The sequence below is a fragment of the Acinonyx jubatus genome, chromosome C2 (assembly GCF_027475565.1).
Source record: "Acinonyx jubatus isolate Ajub_Pintada_27869175 chromosome C2, VMU_Ajub_asm_v1.0, whole genome shotgun sequence".
In the NCBI taxonomy this organism is placed as follows: domain Eukaryota; kingdom Metazoa; phylum Chordata; class Mammalia; order Carnivora; family Felidae; genus Acinonyx; species Acinonyx jubatus.
The window spans coordinates 142,236,846-142,264,472 of NC_069384.1; the positions used below are offsets into that span (position 1 = coordinate 142,236,846).

At 35.4% G+C, this 27,627-nt stretch overlaps 1 protein-coding gene across 4 annotated transcripts in view; it reads left to right on the top strand.

The window, feature by feature from the left end:
* Nucleotides 1–27,627, top strand: part of ZCWPW2 (zinc finger CW-type and PWWP domain containing 2) — a 149,263-nt gene that overhangs the window by 59,787 nt on the left and 61,849 nt on the right. For all 4 annotated transcript variants that reach the window (XM_053221553.1, XM_015083774.3, XM_027040875.2 and 1 more), the window contains one exon: nucleotides 5,768–5,927. In XM_053221553.1, coding sequence (XP_053077528.1) covers nucleotides 5,768–5,927 — 160 coding nt within the window. The remainder of the gene's footprint in view (nucleotides 1–5,767; nucleotides 5,928–27,627) is intronic.

The following is a 27,627-nucleotide window of genomic DNA, read 5'->3' on the forward strand; positions in this document are numbered from 1 at the left end:
CAGTTGATTGAGTGACCAACTCTTGATTGCAGTTCAGGTCATGATCTCAGAGTCGTGGGATCAAGTCCCACATCCAGCTCCACCCTGAGCATGGAGCATGCTTAAGATTCTTATTCTCTCTCTCTCTCCTGCCCCTCTCCCCAACTCACTTGCTCTTGCTCTCTAAAAAAAAGGCATGAATATAAATGCTTATTTTATGATGTTACTTATGACAGTATTTGTAGTCCCGTGTCATTTTTCAGATCTAAAATTAATATTTTGAAAGCATAGAGGTTTTATTTTCTAATGGAAATTCTTAAGGTTCAATAACTAATTCAAGAAATGTATTTGTTTCTTGTCACTATATCTGAAATATTATATTATAAATCTGATTAGGAATTTGTTTTGCAGTTTTGTGCTTATAACTGAGGGTTAGAACTTGAAATACACATGAAACATGTTTTACTCCAGTCCCTAAATGTGTCTAATCTATGATTAGAACCATCAGAATATCTGCAAAATGCAGCTATATCTACCTTCTTGCTTATTGGAAAGAGTAGAATGCATTTGGCTAAGTAATCAGATGTATTCCTCTTTATGAAATCAGTATAGTTGAATACAGGCTTAAAATATAACTTTAAAATATAAAAACTCAAATCTAGTTATATTTTTTATTTGTTACTGTAAATACATACAAAGATTATAACAGGATAAATTGCAATAGCAGAATATAAAGGTAGAATTAACCCACTAAAAACAATCAAACATCAGTTCTTAATTAAACAACATTAAAGACGTTGAAGTTTCAAGTGGAAAGACCAGCTAGGTGGCTATGGAGACACTTAGGAAGTAACATTATCTGGGTCAGTTCTTGTTAGCCTATGGGTCTTACACTGAGCTTTGAAGGCTCAGAAATTCAATCTTATCAACATCTCAGAGTTAGTCTTTACAAAAGAGTTGACCTTTTCTAATAAAGCTAAAAAAGCCGAAGAGAGACTGATACAGAATCTAGAAAGGCCTATTTAATCTTTATGTAATAAAAACAAATAATTTTCAAGAGAAAGCACTTTGTCTATGGGCAAACTCCATGGAAAATCAATTTATAATAGTTACATTTACCTCCACATTGTGAGATACCTCCACACTTACATGCTTACAAAAGTACATATGTAGCTTCTTGTCTTTGATCTATGCATGTCTGTTGTGCTTAGGGTGGGGATACCTACATGTACTAAGAAGAGAAAAACTATCTTCCTAATGTTTAAGCACCCTTAATTTTTAAAAATCGATCAAATAGCATGGTATTCAGCTAGAAACGGCATAGAAGTTAAAAGTGAAAAATAATGGTGCATATTTTCCTTAGAAGAAGATACATTGTCAAGCAGAAACTAGGCTCTATTTAGGGTAACTACCTTGGGCATATTTACACAGACATTTTACAAAGTTTTTCATAAATACAAAAATAAGTTTACAGAAAATATATTTGCATTCTAATGTAGTGTAGTAGTAAAATTTAATAGTAAAATATGCCTTTAAATTAACAAACCAATCCAGTGATACATTTTAGATATAGTATTTAAATTTCTAAAATGAGATTTCTACTAGATCCTTTCACTATTATAAAATATTATTTGATTATTTCTTATTTGCATTATTTTGCCTATAGATTAATATACTTATAATGTGGGGGGGTGGGGATGGGGAATCTCCTGTTCCCATCAGCCCCCTGTAGTTGGGTACAGCTTAGAGATTTTGTGGCAAGTATAGCATTCAGTTAGTGATGATTCCAATTCATCCATTTTGTTTCCCATAGATAAAGAAGGAGGCCCAAGTAAAATCTGCTCTCCTCTTAAACATCCAAACCATGGTTTGAAAATAACAGTCATGTACTTCTCACTGAGTATAAATACACAGCAACTGAAATCATGCTTAAGCTTCAACTTCTATTGAAGGCAGTAGCTATCTTATTAAAGATCATTTCTGGGGCACCTCAGTGGCTCAGTCGGTTAAATGTCTGGCTCTTGGTTTCAACTCAGGCCATGACATCATGGTTTGTGAGATGGAGCCCCATGTTGGCCTCTGTGATGATGACACAGAGCCTGCTTGGAATTCTCTCTCTCTTCTCTACTCCTCTCCTGCTCATGCATGCTCCCTCTCTCTCTCAAAATAAATAAACATTAAAAAAAAAAAAGATCATTTCTACTGGATGAGAAATGTGTAAGACATCAGTTTCTTGATGGTATATTTGCACTTGAAGTTACCTGTTGTATCCAAATTTCTCCTTTTCTCCAAGTGGATTCCAATACATGGATCTATTTGTGTTTTATTTGTGTATTTTACCTCCCACCGCCCACAGATTCTAAAATTAATCACCTGACTTTTCTTGTAATTCTGATACCTTCCCATCGGGTTGCCATCTATTACTCTCCCTCTCTCCCTCTAAGCCCACAGACAACACTTTAGAATTTCTCATCAATATGAATGTGAAAAATCGGGGGGTGGAGGTGCGCAATGCAGTGTCATTGTTGACAGTTTTAGAACTCAAATGGAGTTCAGAGTGAGATCAAAAAAATGGACATCAGCTTTCTTCAGTCACACTGAGTCAGAGAAAATGATGGCTGTCGAATGTGGAGAGAGGTAATCTTGCTTTCTGCAGCCATTGCCTCTCCTCAGCTTCTCCTGCAATTTGGTACATTCTATCTAGTCCTGCTTGACTAGGAGTCAGACAATTCCTTTGCACTGCCTGAAGAAATACTAAAGTGCCCCAGTTATTTGGACATTTGATGATACTTTTCATAATTCATCTGTAAACCAGCATGCAAAATTTTCTATAATATAACATGTTTTAAATAATGAATAGAAGCTTTTTTCTTTCATTGGTATCTAATTATTTTTAGGAGTCACCTCTATTTTTATTTATATTTTTTAAAGTAATAATTTAAATTGAATACTCTTGGGCCCAATAGGTTTGTGTGTAAAAGAAGTTGTATCAGAATTTGTGTCAGAAAAGCTTATCTTAAACAGAGTAACTGCAAAATTTCTTTTCATGTCTCAAGTGTTATAAATCCTGTGGTTGTTTTACACTGAATGGAGTTGATGCTACTTATAATTTGATATTGCTTGGCAATAATCCTTTTTAAAATTGCTGTGAGGTGCAAATCACCTAGTATTAAACACGAACCCCTTACATTTTACAGAGCAGTCAACAAATATAACAATCACAATTTGGCTTCTTTTAAAGTAGTTATTAATCCAGTTGGAGGACCTACTGTTTCTTGATTTCTGGTAAGTTAGAAGTGTCCAATGCAGCTGCCATTCATTCTTAATCATTTATTTGCCTATTGAAATCTTTTTCTTTTGAGTGGGTTCCTTCAGAAATGTAGATTTCCAATGTAGGTTTAAAAGAGAAACTCCACTCAAGGTTTCTTTTAAGCACTCTTGAGCCCAATAAGATTGCCAAATAGCAGTGATACTGTGATGTGAACCTGATAATAACTAGATAGGTCCTGAACCTCTCTTTGACTTTTCCATTATCATTTCCAGTTTTCCAAAGTATTAGACTTCTTTGGGTTCTATGTTGTCTGACTCAATTTGTGATCCTCCAGCCCTTCCTCTTCCCTGATCTAGGGCTGCCAGACAGCCCCTTCTCCTAACTCAGAAAGGCCCAAGAGTCAAAGAACTCTGCTCAGCATCCTGTTCAATTCACATACTCCACCATCCCTGGTGACTGGTGCACCCAAGTCATCACCTGGCAACTATACTTGGGATATGTCAGCTTCCTGGAATCAAATTTTTTTTCATTAATACTAACTATGACATATTGTGTTAGTTTACATTGTGTTATTTGTGATCTGTAAAGACTTTTTTTTACAGTGGTATGGTAGGTGTATTTCTATATTTAGGACTTTGTAACTTTCATATCAATAGATAATTTAGTAGAAGATCAACCATCTATGGTCCTCAAACCCAAGAAATTTGTAGATTTTGCATTTTTGTGATTTCAGATTCTTTATAGCATGATTTGTATGCTTCCTCTAGGTTTTAAAATTATCTAAATGTCTAATTTGTCCGGTTTCTAAATAAATGTGGCAAAATAATGCTTTGTATCATTCTTCCTACTTCTCATTTATACCAACAATCTTACTGTATGTGATTGTATTAGTTTGCTAGGGCTGCCATAATGAAGTATCAAAGACTAGGTAGCTTAAAAATAACAGAAATTTATTATCTTACCCTTCTGAGGCCAAAATTCTCAGGTCAAGGTGTGTCAGCAGGGTTGATTTCTTCTGAGACTCTCACCTTGGTTTGTAGATGGTTTTCTCCTTGTGTTCTTCATATGGTCTTCCCTTTGTGCATGTATGTGTCATAATATTCTTTTTTATAAGGAAACTAGTCATGTTGTATTAGGGCCCACCTTTTAACTTAGTTATTTCCTTAAAGACACTATCTCCAAATATAGTCACATTCTGAGATACTGGAGATGAGGACTTCAACATGTGAATTTGGTGAGGGGAACACAGTTTGGTTCATAATGATGGCACTCTACAATATTTTGATTTGCCAAAACCCAAAAAATGTATAAAGCATGTACTTGTTTGAATTTTATAACTAGGACAGTGAGGAACCAGAGTCATAGCAAGGCTTAGTTACCTGCTTGAGGCCTCTTGTCTGGTAGAAGGCAGAACAAGAGCCTGAATCTTCTGATTTGAACCTGACTACCTTTTTTCACAAGAGAGCTGCAAACCAAAGTAGAACTTGGCATTCCTTAGTCACAGCTTCCTGACCTTATTTGCTGTCTTCCTTTCCTGCATTAGTCTCCGAACAGTAGGTCAGAGTCTCAAAAGATTGCTAAAACAGTCAAAACTTAGTTGATATATATATAGATATATATATATATCTTAAAAACATCTATATACATATACAGATATATATATCTTTATATATATAACATATATATATCTTTATATATATCACATATGTGTGTGATATATATATCTTTATATATGTAACATACATATACATATGATATATATACATATATATGTGTGTATATATATATATATATTTATATATTTATATGTTTTTGCCAAATGGAAAAATGAAACCTATCAAGGAATTTCTAGAGGTTTATGTCACGAAAGGACATACCTCTAAAGATTTATTTTTAGTAAAGGATAAATCTTATTTCTAGAACTAAAAATTTTTAGAAATTTGGTCTTCCAGTGGAGCAGATGCAAGGAAGGGGCAATATAGAACTCCTGAGCTCTGTTTCTGCATTTCCCACAGTAGTTAGAATTTTTAGTGTTATCGCAGCCTAAGCTGCCAGTACTCCTTTGGCAGCCCTGAGCCCTTTGGCTCAGGAAATGCCAGCTCTCTTCTACCCTGTCAGAAACTGTCAGTGGGTTCACATTTTAGTAATTAAGCCTTCTGATTGGTTAGAGTTGATTCAAAGCTGCCATGAATCTTACATTTCCTATTAGCCCTGACTAAATGTCTCTTACAGATCCTGGAGATCATCCTTCTGTCTTATAATTCTTTTTCCTTGTATCTTATGTTTATCTTAAATATGTGACTTTTCCAAAGCTTTCTATATCTACAAAGATACAACTGATTACATCTATCAAGTGAATATCCTACTTTTAAAGGATACAAGTATGAATATGTTTAATTTGGGGGAGTTTTAAAAATTCCTAGGAGAAAGTTTGATATATGATTATAACAGATGTATTGATTTCTGCCTTTTTTTTTTTAAAGCATCAAAATAATTAAAACTACTTTCTTTTGAAAGCTGGCCAGGGATACTTTGCCCAGATCCTTTTAAAGGGAAATATGTGACCTATGACCTGGATGGAAATGTTGAACAGTATCACATAGAATTCCTGGGTGATCCCCATTCAAGATCATGGATAAATGCAACATTTGTTGGACATTATAGTATCACATTAAAGGTAGGTACAGTAACATCCGAGTTTTATTCTTCTGGCGCTTGTTTTTAGTTATGGCCATTTTTGTCTTAGAAACTAAAAGATACATAATTATTTAGTTTTATACTTATATGAACAAAATAGTATATACTATTTGTTTAAACCAAATATTTGGATTTTTAAAGAAGTTTTTTCGAAGGAAGTGTGAAAACTAGAGCAGTTTTAAATTTTATTTTTCTAATGGCAATATAGTATGAATCAATGGAGGACTTTACATAATTGCCTTTTGAAACAATTTTAAGATTATCAGTTGGTAATTTTTTAAAATTTCCCTTGAGAAGACTCTAAGTTGTAGCCCTAGCTCATAGGGAAAATTAATTGTGGAATGCAACCAGAATTTCAAATTTCAAACAGAATATTTCATTATACTAACTCCTTCAGTATCTTTTTAAACTTTAAATCACACACTACAATTAATGAATAGGCTGGACTCTCAGGTTAATGAGAGTAGGTGACGTGGATCTATTTCCGTGGGTTTGGTTTAGTTATTATAAATCAATTCAATTATCTGTGTCTGTTTTATAATATTGAAACTTTTCATCTGCAAACCATGCTTTCATTAGAAAGCTGATTTAAAAATAGATGTCAGAAATGTGGATTCCTTTGTTTCTATTTTATGGTGAAGCATATATATGTTCCAGTACACATATAGATGAATGTACATTTAAACCACACCATTTAATCCACAGTGTAAGTAAATCTGTGTAAATTTGAGGTAGTTTAAAACAGGCTTTTACTATATCTTTGGCATAAGCACTATCTTTTTTCCATGCAACTTGAAAGAAACTGGAATGGAAGGCCATTTTAATAAAAATATTTAAGCATGAAATAACATACATACATTCATTCCATGGTAGTTGTGAATCAGTCATCTTAATGTGAGGCACCTTCTCTGCTTTGACATTTTGGATGTGTTCCTAGCCACTTCTGCTGGCAACCACAGAAGACAGGAAGAATTGTTGTCCCTTCTGTGCCTTTCTCCCCTTTCCTAAAGGACGGGAAAACCTGCTAGCTCTCATGAAGCAGGCCTTAGAATCTTAGACATTTGACAATATGGTAAAGAGCAGGGCATTCTTAAGAAATTATATTTAAATGTAAGTGAAAACTAGAAGTGAATTTTTAAATTGTCTCAACTAATATTTCTCTCAAGATTTGAATTCTGTCAGGATTAATTTAAGTTGATTCCAGTGAGCATACCATTAATCCCTGGGACAAGGAAAAAAATCTGATGCTAAACAAAGCTAAACTCAAGCATCGGGACCCAGAAGTTTTTAACCTTCTGAAAACATTAAAGCAAACTTGGAAATTCTTGCAAAGACCATCAATTCAGGGCTCCTTAAATTAAGCAGACCCCTAACAAGGATGAGAACAGAGAAAAATAAAGTATTCATTTCCCCTTTTCCTTCCCCCAGTCTCCCAGCTAGCCAGGTGCTCTAGGTAGATAACCCATTGGGTGCCCACAGGCTTGGGCAGTTCTCTTCTCTACTGTCACTCAGGGTACCTTTCCTACATGCTCTTTTGTGTGTGTGTGTGTGTGTGTGTGTGTGTGTGTGTGTCTCACTCTTTTTGTCTGTATCTTTTTCTTGTTCCCTTGGAGCTGATAATAATAGGGGTGACTTTCTCTGTGGGTCTCTTCATTCAAGGCTAAAATTTTAATTCCCTTCTACCTAATTCAGCTGGCACAAGTCAGATTATTCCTTTGTGCTCTGATTCCCCACTCCTGCCTATCTAAGGATCTCCACTTACCAGGATGGGAAGACTCATATTGAAGCCTCATTGCCCCCAAACTACTCAAGAAACAGAAATGAAGGAGGTTGACTCCAGAAACCCTGCCAAACAAGGTAGAAAAATGGTAAACAAAAATGTTACATATGAGAAATTGGTTGAAAAAGAATAATTTCAATCTATGTATTATCCAGGGATAGCTGAGATTTCCCTGTCCCTGGGAGATGGAGATAGTATTAGCCCCAACCTACAGTTCTCTTGTCTAGACTTCCCAGAAATTTAATATTTTAATGGTTCTTTCTTCACTGGAGCTCCCATAGCATCATATTCTGTCTCTACACTATACCACATTGATCCAGATATTAAGTTCACACCCCTTCCTCCATAAAAAAGGTCACTCACATGAAAAATACTGTATAGTAGCCAATGTGGACTTAAAGATTTTTCTAGAATTGGAAGAGGATGCACATTGTACAAGTTGTCTGATCTTTTTTTCTAAAACTGGCAAAGGATTTATAACTTTTACTGCTTAAACCAACTCTTATTTCATATATTATTTTAACATCATTTTATCCTAATTTGTATAAGCTTAGTTTAACAGGTGATTAAATATTTAAGAGTTTTCACTAAATATGGACTACACTGCAGTGTATATGTTAAGGTGGGAGAGAAATATGTAACCCTACAAAGACATTATATGCACCTGTGAGAAAATGAAATATTGTTATATTTTAGATTATGAAAAATTTAACTCTTTTAGTTCATGTTTGTCAATTTTTTTTTGAATAGTCAGTTTCCCCTGGTTGGTATATTTATGGGACCACTGACTTACTAATTTTATCGTTGAAAGCACAACAGAGCTCTGTCACTGCCTATTGATAGGTATAGAGGATAAGTTTTTCCCCAACATATAAAACTTCTCATAGATACACTGGATATACTTTAGAAAGCAGTTGAAGGCAATATTTAGATTGTATATTTGTAATTTATATTAGTTTATTCATACAGGTATTTTTTCATTTACTGTAAAATCAGCAGCTCTATAGACAGCTGAAACCCATCTCCCCCCTTACTTAAAATAAATATGAACATGTGCCAGATGGCTATTTTCTTTAAGAGTTGATACACGGAATACAGTTCTTTCCCCAATTAACCCAAATGTTGTTCTTTTGTATTTAGTAGATACATGTCTGCAGAACCCATTATTTGCAAGTTTATTTTTTAGCTTGACAGACTATATGACTTAGTTTAGCATTTCTGAAGCCTGGCTGTGCATTAGAAAGCTTTACAAAATAACAAGAAAATGACAACAGCAACAAGAATGTAGCAATGCCTGAGCTCTACTCTACTGGATCATTTCCATTAGAATCTCTTGGTGTAGGGCCAGGCCTCAGTAATTTCAAGTTCCTCAGATGAATCTAATGTGTAGGCCAGAGACTAAATTTTCTCAACTTGAGGCATCAGAGTTTTGTCAGCTTTATCTTGACTAGTGTAGTAATATAACTTTGGTTATGGCTTACTGTTTCCTGTTGCCTTCTATTTCTTTGCTTAGTCTTTTACTTTGGTTTGCCTGGTGATTATGCTTACTGCCATATGTTCACATGTCAAACCCATAATAATCTGTTTGATTGAACACAACTTTAAGGTCATTCCTGTCACTCAACATTCTGCATAATTTATAGATATTGCTGATAAAGCTGATATATAATTTGAATTTAATTTTTAGTAGGTTTAAGTTGATCATCCATCTTATTGGTTGTATAGAGTCATTATAATTTTTCTAGGACATAAATAATGCACTCCAACCAGTGATTGCTTGGCCTGCAGTTTTCTAGTTTTTCATATTGCCAAGAAAACATAGATAGTTCACCCTTGATGTTATGATGCTCCAATGCAAAATTTAAGGGTTTATTTTGTCCATGATGTGAATGGATTTTTTTGGCTTTATATTTTAGTGGTCTGCTTACTACTGTATGTAGGGTGTACCTGTAGGCATGCAACTATGTCTTTGGATATCATTTGTGTATTAACCCATTATATTATGGAGTTGCCTGTATTTTCCAGGAAGATGAGCAAGGAGCAATGCCATATTGCTAAAGTTGAGCTCTGCAACTCCTAATTCTGTTTCCTAATTGGAGTAGCATGAATAGTGCTCTCCAAAAATTTCCAGATTTCTTTCCTCCTATTACAAAGAATTGCATATTTGATACTTGTGGTGGGGTGGGGCCAGTGAGTTGTGTGGAATTGATGAATGCCACCTTTTTGAGCACATAATGTGTGCAGGGCAACATCCTCTAGAGTTCACTTTCCCCGTGGCACTGTGACCAAAAATGTTTGAAATGTCGATTTGCTCAGCCTGGATCCCTGAATGACTGCTACTGCCCCCTCCCTACCAGATAACAGATAAGCAAAGTTAAGAAGAGACAGGCCTTGTTTAGTTAAGCCCATGGGATTATTCCAACAAATGCACTAATGATGGCACAAAGGATGTCCCAGTTCTTTGTAACTTGTATCTTTAGATGGACCATTTTGAAATTTCAGTACTCCAAAGAATTTGGCCAAATGACTAAAATCATAGTACTCTAAATCTTCCAGTCTGTAAATAGAAATAACACAACTTGTTACCCTGTAGTAACTTATAAAGTAAGTTTATTTCTTTTCTGTATAATGATAAACATATGAGTAGAACTTACCAACTGATGATCAATTTATTGGATATAAATTGGGTCTAATAAATATCCTCCAACAAAGGACTCCGATGTCAACATGCACTGTGATGACTCCAATGACTAAAAGAGCCCACAGACAGCAAAGATGCAATGAGTCTCTGCCATAGGCCGTGGGTTGAGTAGATCCTTTTCATAGAAGTTTTAAAGTCTCATTGGGGCACCGGGGTGGCGCAGTCGGTTAAGCGTCCGACTTCAGCCAGGTCACGATCTTGCGGTCCGTGAGTTCGAGCCCCGTGTCAGGCTCTGGGCTGATGGCTCAGAGCCTGGAGCCTGTTTCCGATTCTGTGTCTCCCTCTCTCTCTGCCCCTCCCCCGTTCATGCTCTGTCTCTCTCTGTCCCAAAAATAAATAAACGTTGAAAAAAAAAATTTTTAAAGTCTCATAGCAATCCCATGAAGATTGTCACTATTTGACATATAAACGAAACCAAGATTCAGGCTACTTGTCTAGCCCAACATCATTCAACTACCAACAGATGAGATAATGATTAGAATCATTGTCTAACTCCAAAGTCCAAATTATTTATCTTTCTATACCATGCCAGTTTACTTATGCATCAGCAGTGGCCTGGTTTATTGTGAATGTTTTCCCCACATTTGCCTACAAAATGAGGAAAATTCTCATCTTTTAATTCTAAAAGGTTGAATCGTGGAAGTCTCTGGTAGACTTGCTCTTTGTTTGCCCCTTGTTGTTGCCCTTTGGAGGACTAGTGACCAAGCAGAACTCTTGATATTTTCAAATTACATTTGCAATCATCATAACAAGTGAATATGGATTAACATCTATTTGAGCAAGTGTTTTGCTTATTAGGATCCAGATTCTAAGAGTGTAGTTTGTAATAAGGATTAGCAAATTAGTGTATAACTAGATCATCAAGCAGTGTTTTGCTCTTAGAGTAATGGAATAAGACTGGATGCAAATCTGTTGATCTAACTCCATGGAAAACTACATTTGTAATATCAATTATATATATGTGTGTGTATGTGTATGTGTATGTGTATATATATATATATATATATATATATATATATATAAACACATATTTCTCATCTTATAGTGTGGTTACATTCTGATAAAACCATAATAAGTTGAAGATATCATGAGTCCAAAATGTATTTAATATTTCTAGCCTACCAAACATCATAGCTTAGTGTGGCCTACCTTAAATGTGCTCAGAACACTTACATTAGCCCACAGTTGGGCAAAATCATCTAATACAAAGCCTAGTGAATAATAAAGTGTTGAATATTACATGTAATTGAATACTATACTGAAAGCGAAAAAAAGCATAGTTGTATGGGTATGGAATGGTTGTCAATGTACCGGTTGTTTACTGTAGTGATTGTGGCCTGACCAGGAGCTATGGCTTGCTGCCACTGCCCAGCATCATGAGAAAGTATCCACCATGTATCGCTAGCCCAGGAAGAGGTACAAATTCAAAACCTAGAGTATGATTTCTACTGAATGTGTATCATTTTGCACCATTGTAAAGTTGAAAAATTCTAAGTGGAGCCATCATAAGTTGGGGATCGTTTCTCTATATGTGTTTTTGCACCGTGTTCCTGCTTGCAAATAATCTGCATAACAAGCAAATTCTCATAAGTTTTTATTCTATGAATTCCATATTTGATATAAAATTTGCTGTAAATTTGGTATTATCGGATTCAGATTTTTTATTTGTGTGCTTGTTTTCTAAGCATTCTTCAGTTCTTGGCCTGGAGAAAGGTTAAGAAAATTAGAGTATGTTTCCATAACTGTGACCTTATTTGTGACTAATATGCCAAGAAAACTTTTGTAGTAATGTATATTAGGAAAAAAATTAACTTCTCATAGTAGTTCAAAGGGCAAGCCCTAGAGCCAGGCTCTTTGGGTTTGAACATTGGCTGTGTTACCTACTAGATGATTGACTACAGGCGAGTCACTGAGTCTTTACATACGTCATCTTAAAATGGAGGTTATAATGGTATCTGCCTCCTAAAGATACTATAGAGGCTGAGATAATACATGCAAAACATTTGTCACAGTGCTTGTCATGTAATAGGTTCTTTTGAAATTATTATTATTGAAACATAGTTGACTTACAAAGTTATATTAGTTTCAGGTGTACAGTATAGTGATTTGACAATTCTGTACATCCCTTAATGCTCATCACAATTAGTGTAGTCTCTGTAGTAAGTTTTTAATAAACATTAGTTGATGTTCTTCACTGAAACTACAGGTGAAGTATACATTTAAAATTATTTACTTCCTTTCCCTAGAAACCCACATCTACAGAAAGGAGTACCAAAAAGATACCAAGAACAATAAGATAGGAGAAAAGATCTTTTCTTTTGATTAAGATCATATGTGAAAAATGATACAATTTTAGTGTTTTTTGTCAACTAACATTATGCTCCCAGAAATGGGAGGAAATAACGCTAATTGATCATCTTATCCTTTAATTCTTTAGCACATGACTGAAAGAGGCCATTGCTGCAATGCTTTTCTAGTTGACCATAAACAGAAGTGCTCTGAAATATTGAAAGCAGGAGATAAGTTAGAGCCTTCTTAATCTGACTCCTTGGTGAGTGAATAGTCCCCAATATCAGCAATGTCTTGAGAATACTTCGGATTTGTTTGATGGAATTTGGAAGGAGAATAGGAAATATTATCTTTCATGTTCTTTGCAACTGAATGAAACCAGTTTCTTTCCCTATCTCTATTTCTGCTTTTTGATTCACTCACATTTATGTATGCTGACTTTGCTGCTCCAAATAAATTCTTGAATTCACCTCTGTCATCTTCCGACTTCATCTCTTATGAATTTAGATAGCTGTGAACTTCTACTGAAGTTAAAAAGTCCAAATTCAAATAATACGACCAACTTTATACTCAGATTATAAAGGATAGAACAAGTGGCTACCTTTCCCATCATCAAATGCATGAAAAATGTATTAAGTATCACCTAGGTTTCTCATATTGACTCTTCACTGGAACAGTAGTAATCTTTTCTAGGAAATTCCAATATATAGCTTTCTCAATTTTCTAGAAGTGTTTAGTTTCTGTTAAAGAAATCAGAGTCAGATCATTGTTCATAAGCCAAAATATGAGGCTTACTAAATTGCCTTCAGAGTCATATCCCTTATTAGTAAGCCTGCTTTAAAATGAGTCTTTAGGGTGCCTGGGTGGCTCATTTGGTTGAATGTCTGTCTAACTTTGGCTCAGGTCATGATCTCATGGTTTGTGGGTTTGAGCCCTGTGTCGGTCTCTGTGCTGACAACTCAGAGCCTGGAGCCTGCTTCAGATTCTGTGTCTCCCTCTCTCTCTGCCCCTCCCTCACTTGCATTCTGTCTCTCTCTTTCTCAAAAAATAAACAAACATTAAAAAATGTAAAATAAATAAAATCACTCTTTTAGGTTGATGTTCTTAAATTAGTAAATAGTAGTGGAGTAACTTTTTGGTACATTCTTCCATTAGGGAATTGTGAAGTTCAAAACTCATAATCATATAACTGAAAGTCTACAATTGATCTATTAACTTTCTTTTTTCATTGTTTTTAAAAAATTCCCCCACATATTGATTAATTGTATCACATCTTCTAGCCAAAAGCCAGGACCAGTCTGTGACTCAGACAAAACCCATTATCGCTAAACCCTAAACAATACTGATTGGACTAACTTTGAAAATAAATTTCAGAATTACCACTTACTTACCATTTGTTTAGCTCCCAGAATATGTGCTGATTCTGCATCACATATTTAGCCATCCTCTTCTAGAACTCCCACCTGCTTTTATGATTCTATCATGAAGCAGAATCTGGGCATCTGTTTGTAATAAATACAACTATTGTTTTCCCATAAACATATTCTATTAAAAATAAACAAGCAAATGGGGGGCAGAAAATCACAACCAGGATGCCTGGGTGGCTCAGTCTGAACCAACAGACTTTTACTATCATTTTGATTTGGCCATCCCCATAAGGTTGAAGGAACACATGAAATAATGTGGATTTCTATTTAACGAATAATTTTCTAAAATATTCCTTCTGATATGGTGCATCTGAGTGGCTCAGTTGGTTAAGTATCCGACTCTTGATCTCAGCTCAGTTCTTGATCGCTGGGTCGTGAGTTCAAGCCCCACATTGGGCTCTGTGCTGGGCGAGAAGCCTACTTAAAAAAAAAAGAAAAGAAAATAGCATCCAACTAACTTTCCTTTAGGTCCAGGTCTTGATAACCATACATACTGTTGCTTAAAATCTGTTAGACCAATCCTGGCATTTTTAAGCCCGGGATAAATAAGCACATGTTATTTTCCTGGTTGATTTAAACCTGTTTTCCCAGTTCTGTTGAATGTCCCTAGCTATAACAGGCAGCCTAGCTAGAGCAGTGCTTTAGATGAGCAGAGGCCTTAAAAATTATCTATTGGCTCAGTGCTCACTTTGCTTCCTGTGCTCTATTTCTTCAACATATTAGTAATACTTCATTACTAACAATTTGTTACTAATACTGTCATTTTACATAGCAGTATTTACAGCAGCTCTCTTGCTGTAGACTCAGTGATATACTTAGTTTTGCAAAATAAAAGTCTACAACTTGAAATCAGAATATGTAAAATTCTTTAAACTGTACGTAATAAATAAAGTTGATTTAAGTTTTTGATTCTTTTTAAAAATTGGGATCAAATATATGTAACATAAAATTTAATATTTAACCATACGTTCAATGGTGATTTAAGTTTTCAACTACTGATAATAATCCTAGAAAAAATTTTCCTAAGTAGTGTAAATATGACCTGATACAGAAAATCCAGATGGCAGTTTTCTGTTATTTTCAGTACACTGTATTTCTTATGATATGGGCTATGAGCCTTTTCATAACACCGTCTTTAAGATTTGTGAAACAGACTTGCCTTTTATTGAAATGAAATTTTATAGTGGTAGAGCCCATGAATTCTGGAGCTTGATGTGTATGAATTCCAGCTCTGTCACTTACTAGCTATATGAGCTTGGGCAAGTTCTAAACTCAGTGCCTCAGTTTCCTCTTTTGTAAAATGAAGATAACAATAATACCCACCTCCTGAGCTTGTTAAGAAGTTAAAATGAGTTGTTTGTGAAGTGCTTAAAACTGTACTTGACACCTAATACTACAGAAGCATTGATTAAATTAGTAACTTAAAAAATTAATAATAGGGGTGCCTGGGTGGCTCAGCTGGTTAAGCGTCCAACTTCAGCTCAGGTCATGATCTCATGGTTCACAAGTTCGAGCCATGCATTGGGCTCTGTGCTGACAGCTCAGAGCCTGGAGCCTGCTTCAGATTCTGTGCCTCCCTCTGTCTCTGGCCCTCCCCAACGTGTTCTCTGCCTGTCTGTCTGTCTCTCTCTCTCTCTCTCTCTCAAAAATAAATAAAAACATCAAAAAAAATTTTTTTAATTAGTAATAGACTCTTTAATAGAACTCCAACGGAAATAAAATGTATACTCAGTCAACTCCTCCCTACTGTGAATAGAGTTCCTATCTCATTTTCTCGGATTGCATAGACCAAATGATAAATATTTATGTTCTGATCACTTATGACATTACTAATGGACATTCGAAAAATGCTTTACATTTTATAAAGTACTTTTTACATACACTATCGCATGTGATCTTCATTCATTGTTAAGAAAGTTGAAGCTTAGGTTAAGTGACTTGCCTGAGATCACACAGCAACAGAACTGGGACTGAAGCCTAGGTCTTCTGATTACAAACTCCAGGTTTTTACATTATATGTCAACCTTCTTGACATTTATATTGAGCCATCTGCTTCTAATCTTCAGTAGCATACCAAATTTATAATAAGCTATCATCTGTAAACTGGAGTATCCCAAAGTCCTTCTTACTGATATCATGCTGTTAATTCAACCTACTTGATTAATTAACTTAACCATAAACCAGAACTTTTCAAAGTTTGACAAAGGTGTAAAAGCTTTTTTCTTCATGTTTAGTGTATTGATTCCTGGCCACAGATTTAGAACTCTCCATGGCTGTCATTAAAGCTTAGTATTTATTTTATTCTCTTGTAACCTTAGAAGTAATTGGTTATCATTTAATACAAACATCGGTGCTTGATGCCAGGATTTGTGTTTTTGTTTTTTTGTTTTTGTTTTATACTCTACTGTTGGTTCCCAAAATTGCTCAGTATCACATTATCCCATAGAGCTCTTTAAAAACATTACTGTTCTTTGTTATTGAGCCATTAAAAAAGATAAGGAAATTCTACCATTTGTGACAACATGAATAGACTTTGAAAGAATTATGCTAAGTGAAATAAGTCAGACAGAGAAAGACAAATACTATATGACCTCACCTACATATGGAATCTAAACAACAACAAACTCAGAAAAAGGGATCACATTTGTGGTTATCAGAAGTGGAGGGTGGGGGGAAGGAACTGAAGAAGGTAGTCAAAGGGTACACACTTACAGTAGAAGATCAGTAAGTACTAGGGGTTATAAGGTACACCATGATGACTGTAGCTAACACTGCTGTGTGATTTATAGGAAAGTTGTTAAGAGAGTAAATCCTAAGAGTTCTCATCATATGGAAAACAATTTTTTTCTTCTTTCTTTTCTTTTTATTGTATCTATATGAGAAGATGGATATTAGCCGAACCTATTGCGGTAACCATTTCACGATATATGTAAAGCAAAACATCCTGCAGCTTACCTTAAACTTCTGCAGTGATGGGTGTTAATTATTTCTCAATAAAACTAGGATAAAAAATACACACACGTGTGTGCATATCTATCTAGCTATTCCTGAACCTACATACTGGGGAGTGTTCTGTGAATCTATATAGTTCCTTGGTGAATCTGAAGAACCACTATATAGCAGGCTATCTTACCATAAATACCTACTTTCTATCTTTATTAGAATTAGCTAAAGAAGGTGTTTATGAAAATGTTATTTTTTTAAGTTTATTTTGAGAGAGAGAGAGAGCAAGTGGGGGAGGGGCAGACAGAGAGGGGGACAGAGAATCCAAAGCAGGCTCTGTGCTGACAGCAGACAGCCTACCGTGGTGCTTGAACTCTCACAAACCATTAGATCATGACCTGAGCTGATGTCAGACATTTAACTGACTGAGCCACCCAGGCACCGCCAAAATGTATATTTTTAGTGTGTGTGTGTGTGTGTGTGTGTGTGTGTGTGTGTGTGTGTGAAATGTGTAAATGTGTTTATGAGTTTGTGGTGCTAAACAAGCCAGACAAATCTTTAGCAAAATTGTGATGTTAGACTCCCCTGTCCCTTTAAATAGTTTCTCTCCTTTGATGGTGGTTGATTTTCTCCCTGCAACGACAGCTGGAGCCCTCTTAAGACTTTTTCTCTCCTCTCAAAATCTGATTTCAGGTCCATCACACTAAATGACCGATGTATTGTTTGCATAAAAATTGTTCTCAGAAGGATGTCAGTGTAAATAATAGACCAGCCTAAAGTGTCAGACTGAGACTTCTTAAAAAAAATAATAACCACAGCATATAGTAGTTGTCTATCCTAATAGGAAAATAACTTGTATATTCAATATCTAAGTAAATAGACATTATGTTAGTAAATATATGTTAATAAAAAGTTTATATCATAGCCTGCAAGTTTTTCATTTTCCATTCAGACTATTTTAAATTGCTTGGTTTCCTATCCCTCCCTCTATACCCAGCTTTGCAAGGAATACTCAGTTCCTGTTTTGGTTATATTTGGTAATATTTCCCAATATTTCAAGCCAAGTAATGGAATCGTACTTTAATTGGACTCTCGGATTTCCTTATTCTTTCTTCCTAATTTCTCCCCTAGTGTTCTTTGCATTCTCAGTATTATCTCTCAGGGGTGATACATAGTCTCTCAGATCTCTGTGAAGGATCAGACTAAACAGAACTAGAACTTTTTTCTTTTTTTTGGTCAATCTAGCTAGTTCACACTTAACGTTAGTGTGGGGAGTGGGGGACATAAATTATTTTCATCTTAAAACCCTGCTGAATTAGAGTAAGCAAAATTCCTATTTACGTCTTTGGAAACTTAGAGTAAACAATAAATTAATAAGATCTTAAAAGCAGTATTTGCTTCTGGTGTTCAAAAATTGGAATAAACTGTCTAAATAATCCAGAGTTGATTATATGAAGATTCTATAAGCCGATGTGAAAGATGAGAGATGAGAGTGGAGGGTATTAGGAAGCCAAGGAGTGTGTGATGCACATGGGTGTGCTGTGACTGACCATCTTCTAGTGTGCATCCAAGGAACAGAAATGTTCTTACTGTCTGGATTACTGGTTGCTTTTGGAGAAATCCAATTTAAGGAGGACAAGATATCCTTGTGATTAACTTTCTACTGAATTGCTGTAAGTGAAAACAATCTTCCCAACAGAGGAGTAGAGCGATAGCTTTGATGAGATAGTAAATAGAACCATGCATCAGGGCAACGCATGGTTAGAGTCAGCGAGCTGCACTGCAAGTTTGAATGTATAAATTGCAGCAATTAACGTAAATCACTAGGCAGAATACCTTAGAATAGGCAGTAGTGTTGATCCCCAAACATTTAGTGGAGATGCATCCCAAAGGAAAATTATTTTGTATTTTTTTAGATTATGAAATGTATGAATTATATCCTTATGTTTCTAAAGACATATTATGTAAGAAATAACTTAAAGTAATGGTCAATATGTGAAGTCATTTCAGTGAATTTATGAAGCTCAATAAAGTAGGCTACGTACCTATGATTCTAGTTTTTCAGGTCTTTAATATATGCTGAACGTTGTGTGTAAAAAATACATTTTCTAAATTATAAGTACTTATTTTGCAGTTAACTTTAATATTGATATAGCCAGAATGATAATTTTGGATCATAGATGTTACTGTTGTATGTACAGAATTGTAGTGAGACTCTACCCTCCCCAAAATAGGTCACATTAAAAATCATTTGATTGAATTACTTTAGTTTTAAAATTAGGTACGAGTTTTTGCATATTTAAAGGACTTGAAATTAGACACACTCTTTTTCCTAAGAAAAAATATACTACTGATATCATGGGCTAAATCAGTGGGCCCATGAAATATTTTACAGATCTGAATTCTGTATAAAAACTGAAGTTCTGTATTGTCTTTGATAGTTATCATGTTTATAAATTTTTCTTCTCCTTTTCTAGGGTTAATCACATAATTCAGGATTAAAATATAGTAGCCTTTCATTTTCATCTCCAATTTTCTGACTGGATTGTATCAATGCCACCCTGAACAAAAAAAAAATCTGTTTTTAATAACAATTACTTACTGAGCTCCTATTGTTTGTGACTCTTCTAGGCTCAGATGTAAATAAAACAGACAAAATTCAAATGCCCTCGTGAGACTTAAATTAATAGGGTAAGACCCATAGTAAACAAATAAATGACAATAATGAAAGATAAGGTATGTTAGTTGTTGATGAGTGCTGTGGGGGAAAATGAAGGGAAAGTAATGGGGGGGATAAGGAAGCAGGGTGCCAAGGGGAGAGGAGGGAAGAGGACCTATCTATTCTAATACTCGAAGTCCCTTAGCGAAGAAATTCTTCCCCACAGCCAACCAAACACCAATGGGTGGTTGATAATACTTGTTTTGATTGTGTCTTCCCATTTCATTTATTCTAAAAGGTAGTCAGGCCCCTGGTGCTCCCCTGTCTCAGGGGAATTTTCTGTTGTAGAGATCAAAAGCAGAGCTTGCCTGTCTTCCTGACCTGAGTCCCTCAAGGGTGGGAAGGGTGGACTTGGTACAGAGAAGTCAGTGCCTCTGAGAGGGACAGGCAGGGGCATCTGTGCAGAGAAGAGCCTCTCCGACTTGGAAGAGGACAAAGTCTGTCAGTGCCCTGGGCAGCAGCAGTACCTCAGAGGAAAATGGCACTGTGTCACCCAGAGGGATGCTGAACTCATGCCATCAAGGTTCCCAACTTCCAAAAAGCTTCTTTTGCCTCAGTGTGGCAAAGAAGCTGTTAGACTGTCTGACTTCAAGGGACTGGAACAACAATGTTGTTATTCTTGAAACCACTATGGGTTGTAGAGTAATGATCTGTCTTCACTCTTCAGGCATCATATATTTCTTTCCAATTTATAGGAACCTAAGGAAAGTAAGGGGTGGCTCCCAAATGCCTGAGATCAAATTTCTTATCCTTGTTGGATGTGGGATATTACATTGATTTTTATTTAGCAAAAATTGGTAATGGAACACTGCTTACACATTCAAGTTTGAAGCATAAGATTTATCCTGCTAGAGCTTCAGGTTTTTATACTTTGAATAACTCATAGCTGGGGAAGCAATCTTAAAATACAAAGGAACAAAAGATAGGAATTTCTGCTGGATTGCAGATTTCACTCCTCTGGCCTTCCTGGGTGAACAGACACATATACATTATTTTCTTTGACTCTGCCACTCCATACTAGTATGTGGTGATAGCACAAACCTTATTCAATGAAAAGGGACATTCAGTTTCTTCCTCAAATCCTGGGAAATGTAAAAATGATATTAAGTCCTTTCAGTCAGCCAATAACAGTTGAAACAAGATCATATAAAACAGTACCTTACAACCTTTTCAGTTTTGGACATAGCTGGGAATTTTCCCAGACACAGGGTAGTGTCTTCCTTGTCTAACCATCTGTGAGAGTCTCAAACCTCATCCTTACTCCAAATGTTTACATGTTTATTCATCCACCAAGAATACATCTATCAAGAATCTCTTATTTACATTCATAAATTCACACAAATTTTTAGACTGTGAGTCTTCCTTTTCTTTCCATGATGATTACTTCTTTTTCTCTATGATTACTTATTTTTCCCCTTCACCCTAAATTTAATAAACTGATTGATAAACCTCAAGTTGCCACAGTAATATAAACGTAACAAAGGAATTGATATTCTGTCTTTGCATCATAGAATTTACTGGGATTTGAAGATGTCCTGTCCTTTCTATGATCTTACGTAAAGTTATTGATCTTAATCCTTCACTTTATAAGCTGTTAGCACCTTGAAAGTTTGCTAAAGAGCTGCGTTTAAAATTTCCTTCTTAAACAAGTATATTTGAAAACTTTTCTGTGTTTTGTTTTGGGGTGGGAGAAAATTTGGAAGTTTTAACATTAAAATATATTCAGGTTTTAGTGAAATACATTAAGTCTTTAAGACTACAAAAGATGAAGACAAAAAATGACTGTTTTCACATTGCAAACTAAGGTACAAGACTTTCACATTGCAAAGGAGGGGCTAAAACTGGCTTGGCAGCCCTTTGCCTAATTTATGCAAGGATATAAAAGGTTTGAGGTTGAACATACAGGAATTTCTTTGGAGAAAGTAATGATATTCTATGGCATTTTCCCTATACCTCCTCACTACCCATTTTGTGAAAAGGAAAGATGTTCATTTTCCTGTATGAGGGATTTTTTGAGAGCATGATGTGTGTACTCTTGAGCTTGAGCAACACAACATACTGGTGCTTTCCTCTGAGAAATCTGAGTGAGAGTGCCTGGTTATCAGGTCTAGCAACAGAATGAAAAGATCTAGAGGCACTGAGAATGGCCAGCATTCCCATGGTTTGGGGGAGAGAGGATGCAGGCAACATGGGAAAAATAATCGTAGTCATTTTAATTTTTTTTAATGTTTATTTATTTTTGAGAGAGACAGAGTGTGAGCAGGGGAGGGGCAGAGAGGGAGGGAGACACAGAATCTGAAGCAGGCTCCAGGCTCTGAGCTGTCAGCATAGAGCCTGACGCGGGGCTTGAACCCACAAACTGTAAGATCATGATCTAAGCCGAAGTCAGACACTTAACCGACTGAGCCACCCAGGCACCCCGAGTAGTCATTTTAGAAGGGTCTTCTAGAAATGGCTTCCTCCATACAGAGAAAGATACCATATGTTTTCACTTTATGTGGATCCTGAGAAACTTAACAGAAACCCATGGGGGAGGGGAAGGGAAAAAAAAAAAAAGAGGTTAGAGTGGGAGAGAGCCAAAGCACAAGAGACTCTTAAATAAAACTGAGAACAAACTGAGGGTTGATGGGGGGTGGGAGGGAGGGGAGGGTGGGTGATGGGTATTGAAGAGGGCATCTTTTGGGATGAACACTGGGTGTTGTATGGAAACCAATTTGACAATAAATTTCATATATTGAAAAAAAAAATTAAAAAAAAGAAAGATGGCTTCCTGCTCCCGTGAAATCTAGACAGAGCAATACAGGAAAAGTGGTAATGGGGTAGGGGGTTGATTGAAAGCAGCCAGCTCAAGAAAGATCTCCTCTGTCAGGGAAGTTGTTCCTAGTTGGTAGAAAACATTCTCCAAAAACCCACAAAGCACCCCACAATAAAAAAAAATGCTTTAAGCCTAGAAAGCACCAACCCCAAACTGCTATGTAGCAGTCAAAAATATTTATTGCAATTTCTCTTCCATTCTCCACACCAAATCTTTTCAATCCCAGAGAAGCCAGAAGATGTGGGGAGAGAAAGAGAAACACATGGAGGAAAAGGAGGACCACTTTAGCCTACAGTATGTCCCTAGCTTGAGGAGGAACAGAAGCTTTAACTTCAAATGCAGTTTTGGAATTTTCTTACATGCAAGTAGACATTGTAGTTTTTGAATTTCAGGGAACTAAATAAGTAACTCTGGGACATTTTATTATCCGAGAGTTATCAGGAAAGTCACAAAAGTTGCTGTAGATTTCAGTCAAGTGTTAAACACCTCCACATTGCAGTTGATAGAGTGAGTTTGAATGGCAGTTACTTTCTGCTTGAGTTTGAATCCTATTTTCAATACCACTTGGTTTTGAAAAAATCTGTGTTAATCTAATTATCTTACTTGACTTTTGGCTGCAATGGTAAATTTAAATGTTTTCATGCCTTTAAAAGATTATTTTTGTTTAAAAAAATTTTTTTTCTTAAAAAAAACAGGAAAAGGTAGTTTTTGCCTTAGTTTAAGCTTATTCAAAATAGAATTGTTTCCTTTGCTGAATTTTGTCTAAAATGTAAACCTTCAAGTTGAAGATTTATCTCACTAAATACTATAGTATTTTAATATTGAACCTAATCACAGTGTTATTACTATAATTCATTCAAGCATGATGTTCATTCATCCTTTACAAATTTTGCCCTAGTAATTAGTGTATGGAATGAATCTATTATGTTTGGTGAAATGCTGTGTCTTTATTTCTTTCTCGTCAATCCAGAAGCCCTTTCTTGGCAAATTCCAGTTGAAAGATTATGATAATGTATTAAACAGTTTAGTATATGAAGGTGATTACAAATAAACATTTCTTTTTGGTAGCTTCTGCAGAAGAAGTCTATTTAAATAAGCGTGAATCACTTCTGCATGTCTTGAAAAATACATGAACTCATTCAACTGAAAGTTCTATTTTAATTAGAGAAGACACTGGTTGTTCTGGTAGGAAATTTGGGTTTTTAAAAGTATGTAAGATTACTACAATTATGTAATTGTCCTGGTAGAATTGGCTAATATAATTAGCCAAAGAAAGGAGCCAAAGTACATATACAGGAAAGAAAAAAAGCAAGATTATCATTATTAGTAGATAATTGTTTACTTGGAAAACCCATGGAACTCAAATCTAAAAACTATTTTAAACAATAAGAAAATTCAATTATATGGCAGTTACAAAATTAGTATACAGAGGCAACCAGTGTGAAAATATGAATGGATAAAAGTTCCCATTTATAGCAACAAAGCATACATAACACACTAGAATAAGCTTAAGAAGCATATGTAAGAGCCATGTGAATACAACTTCAAAATGCTACTAAGAGACAGAAAATAAAACCTAAGTAAACGGAAAGATATAATCCTCTTTTTGGTTTAGAAAATTTAATATGGAAAGATGTCAATTCTCCCTAAATTATTTTTAATGTAATCTCAATTTTAAAAAAGGGCTTAAGATGAATGCTAAAATGTATAGGAAAATTAAACATAGAAGAGGGAAGTAGGCCTATAAAATACAAAATTATAATAAAGCCCCATTAGATAAAGCAGTTTCGTGCTAACAGTGATTTGACAGATAAATAGAACAAAATAGTCCAAAAATAGACTCCAAAGTACTTGGAAATATAGTTACTGGTTAAGATTGTATTCAAATAATTAAAGTTGTATTATTAATAAATTGTATGGGTACCAATGGCTACTTGGGAAAAACATAAAGTAGAAGCTATACCTCATAACTTACACACAAATTAGTGCTAGAAAGATGAAAGATTTAAATGAACAAAATGAAAATACAAATATATCTAAAAAATTAACTGTCAACAGGAAAAGATACTTGCAATACATGTAGCAGTGTATTACTTTCTTAATTTATACAAGACTCTTATAAACCAATAAGAAAAAGACCTATATAAATATTAACACAGGACTTGAACAGTCACTTGTAGAAAAGAAAACATAAATGGCTTTTAAAAATGTGAAAAATTGATGAATAAGATATGGGATCTAATATACAACATGGTGACTAAAGTTAATAATACTGTATTATGTATTTGAAAGTTGAAAAAAAAAAGCAGATCTTAAATGTTCTCACCACACACACACACACACACACACACACACACACGAGTTATTGTGTGAGTTGATGGAGGTGTTAACTAACTCTATTATGGTAATAATTTTACAAGATACACAGGTATCCAATTATTATGTTGTGCTCCTTAAACTTGCATAGTTATATGGCAATTGTACCTCAGTAAAGTTGGAAAAATATTAAAAGTTTCTCATAATTACTAAATTTAAGAAATGAAAATGATAATAAAAAAGAAATACTGTATTTCTCTTAAAATATTGACAGAGATCTGAAAGTGTGGTCACAGAAGTCTTCTCCAGGGTGTGAGGAAACATACTGTTTGTGGCATTGTAAATTGTGACCATCTCATTCAAGAGTGAATTCACAGTAACTTCCAAAATTTAAAATACACCTTCAAACCTGGTAATTCAACATCTAGGAATTTACTCTTCTTACACTTTCACATGGGCAAAGTGATATATGCACAAATTTTTTTATTAAAGCATTGTTTCAAATTACATAATATTAGAAATAGCTTAAATGTTCATAGCTAGGGCATTTGTCAAATAAATAATGGCACATACAAAGCACGTGTGTGGATATACCTTCATCTGTTTCCTCATTACTTTGGTTATGTCATCCAGTTTCTTGGCTTTAAATTCTGTGTGTGTGTGTGTGTGTGTGTGTGTGTGTGTGTGTGTGTGTGTATGTGTATGTGTGGATGATTCATAAATATTATCTGCTGTTCTCATTTCTCTCCTGAATTTCCTTACCACACTCTTACTTGGTATCTCCACTTGGATGTCACAATAGACATCTTGTACCAACAGGTCTGAACTCTTGATCTCCCCCCCCCCCCCCCCAGAATCTCACTTCCTTGACAGCCTTCTTCTCACTTGACAGCAAAGTTCATCCTTCTGCTAGTTCAGTCGAAAAGACTTAGGGTCATCTTCTGCTTCTCTCACACCCACTTTTCAGGTGGTCAAGAAATTTATTTTGCTGTAACTTCAAATTATGTCCAGAATCCTACCACTTTTCACCACAATGGCTGCCACTATCCTGGTCTATACCACCATCATTTCTTGCCTAGGTTATTACTGGTAATCTTATATCTACATGCCTTTGTATAGTTTATTTTGGTCAAAACAATCAGAATGACACCAAAAACCATAAAATACCTAGGAATAAATCTAACCAAAGAGGTGAAAAATCTATACACTGAAAACTATAGAAAGCTTATGAAAGAAATTAAAGAAGACACAAAAAAATGGGAAAATATCCTATGCTCCTGGAGAGGAAGAACAAATAGTGTTAAAATATCAATACTACCCAAAGCAATCTGCATTTTCAATGCAATGCCTATAAAAATAACACCAGCATTCTTCACAGAGCTAAAACAAACAATCCTAAAATGTGTATGGAACCAGAAAAGACCCCGAATAGCCAAAGCCATCTTGAGAAAGAAAACCAAAGCAGGAGGCATCACAATCCCGGACTTCAAGCTGTATTACAAACCTGTAATCATCAAGACAGTATGGTACTGGCACAAAAACAGACACTCAGATCAATGTAACAATAGAGAACCCAGAAATGGACCCACAAACATATGGCCAACTAATCTTTGACAAAGCAGGAAAGAAAATCCAATGGAATAAAGACAGTCTCTTCAGCAAGTGGTGCTGGGAAAACTGGACAGCAACATGCAGAAAAATGAACCTGGACCACTTTCTTATACCTTACACAAAAATAAACTCAAAATGGATGAAAGACCTAAACATAAGACAGGAAGCCATCAAAATCCTCAAGGAGAACGCAGGAAAAACTCTTTGACCTTGGCTGAAGCAACTTGTTACTCAACAGGTCTCCAGAGGCAAGGAAAACAAAAGCAAACATGAACTACTGGGCCCTCATCAAAATAAAAAGCTTCTGCACAACGAAGAAAACAATCAGCAAAACAAAGGCAACTGACGGAATGGGAGAAGATATTTGCAAATGACATATCAGATAAAGGATTAGTATCCAAAATCTATAAAGAACTTATCAAACTCAACACCCAAAAAACAAATAATCCAGTGAAGAAATGGGCAAAAGACATGAATAGACACTTCTCCAAAGAAGACATCCAGATGGTCAACCGACACATGAAAAAATGCTCAACATCACTCATCACCAGGGAAATACAAATCAAAACCACAATGAGATACCACCTCACACTTACATTAACATTAACAACCCAGACAACAACAGATGTTGGCAAGGATGCAGAGACAGAGGATCTCTTTTGCACTGCTGGTGGGAATCCAAGCTGGTACAGCCACTCTGGAAAACAGTTTGGAGCTTCTTCGAAAAATTGAAAATAGAACTACCCTACAACCCAGCAATTGCACTACTAGGTATTTATCCAAGGGATACAGATATGCTGTTTCAAAGGGGCACATGCACCCCATTGTTTATAGCAGCACTATCAACAGTAGCCAAAGTATGGAAAGAGCCCACATGTCCATCGATGGATGAATGGGTAAAGAAGATGTGGTATACATACAATGGGGTATTACTCAGCAATCAAAAAGAATGAAATCTTGCCATTTGCAACTACATGGATGGAACTAGAGGGTATTATGCTAAGCAAAATTAGTCAGAAAAAGACAAATATCATATGACTTCACTCCTATGAGGATGTTAAGATACAAAACAGATGAAC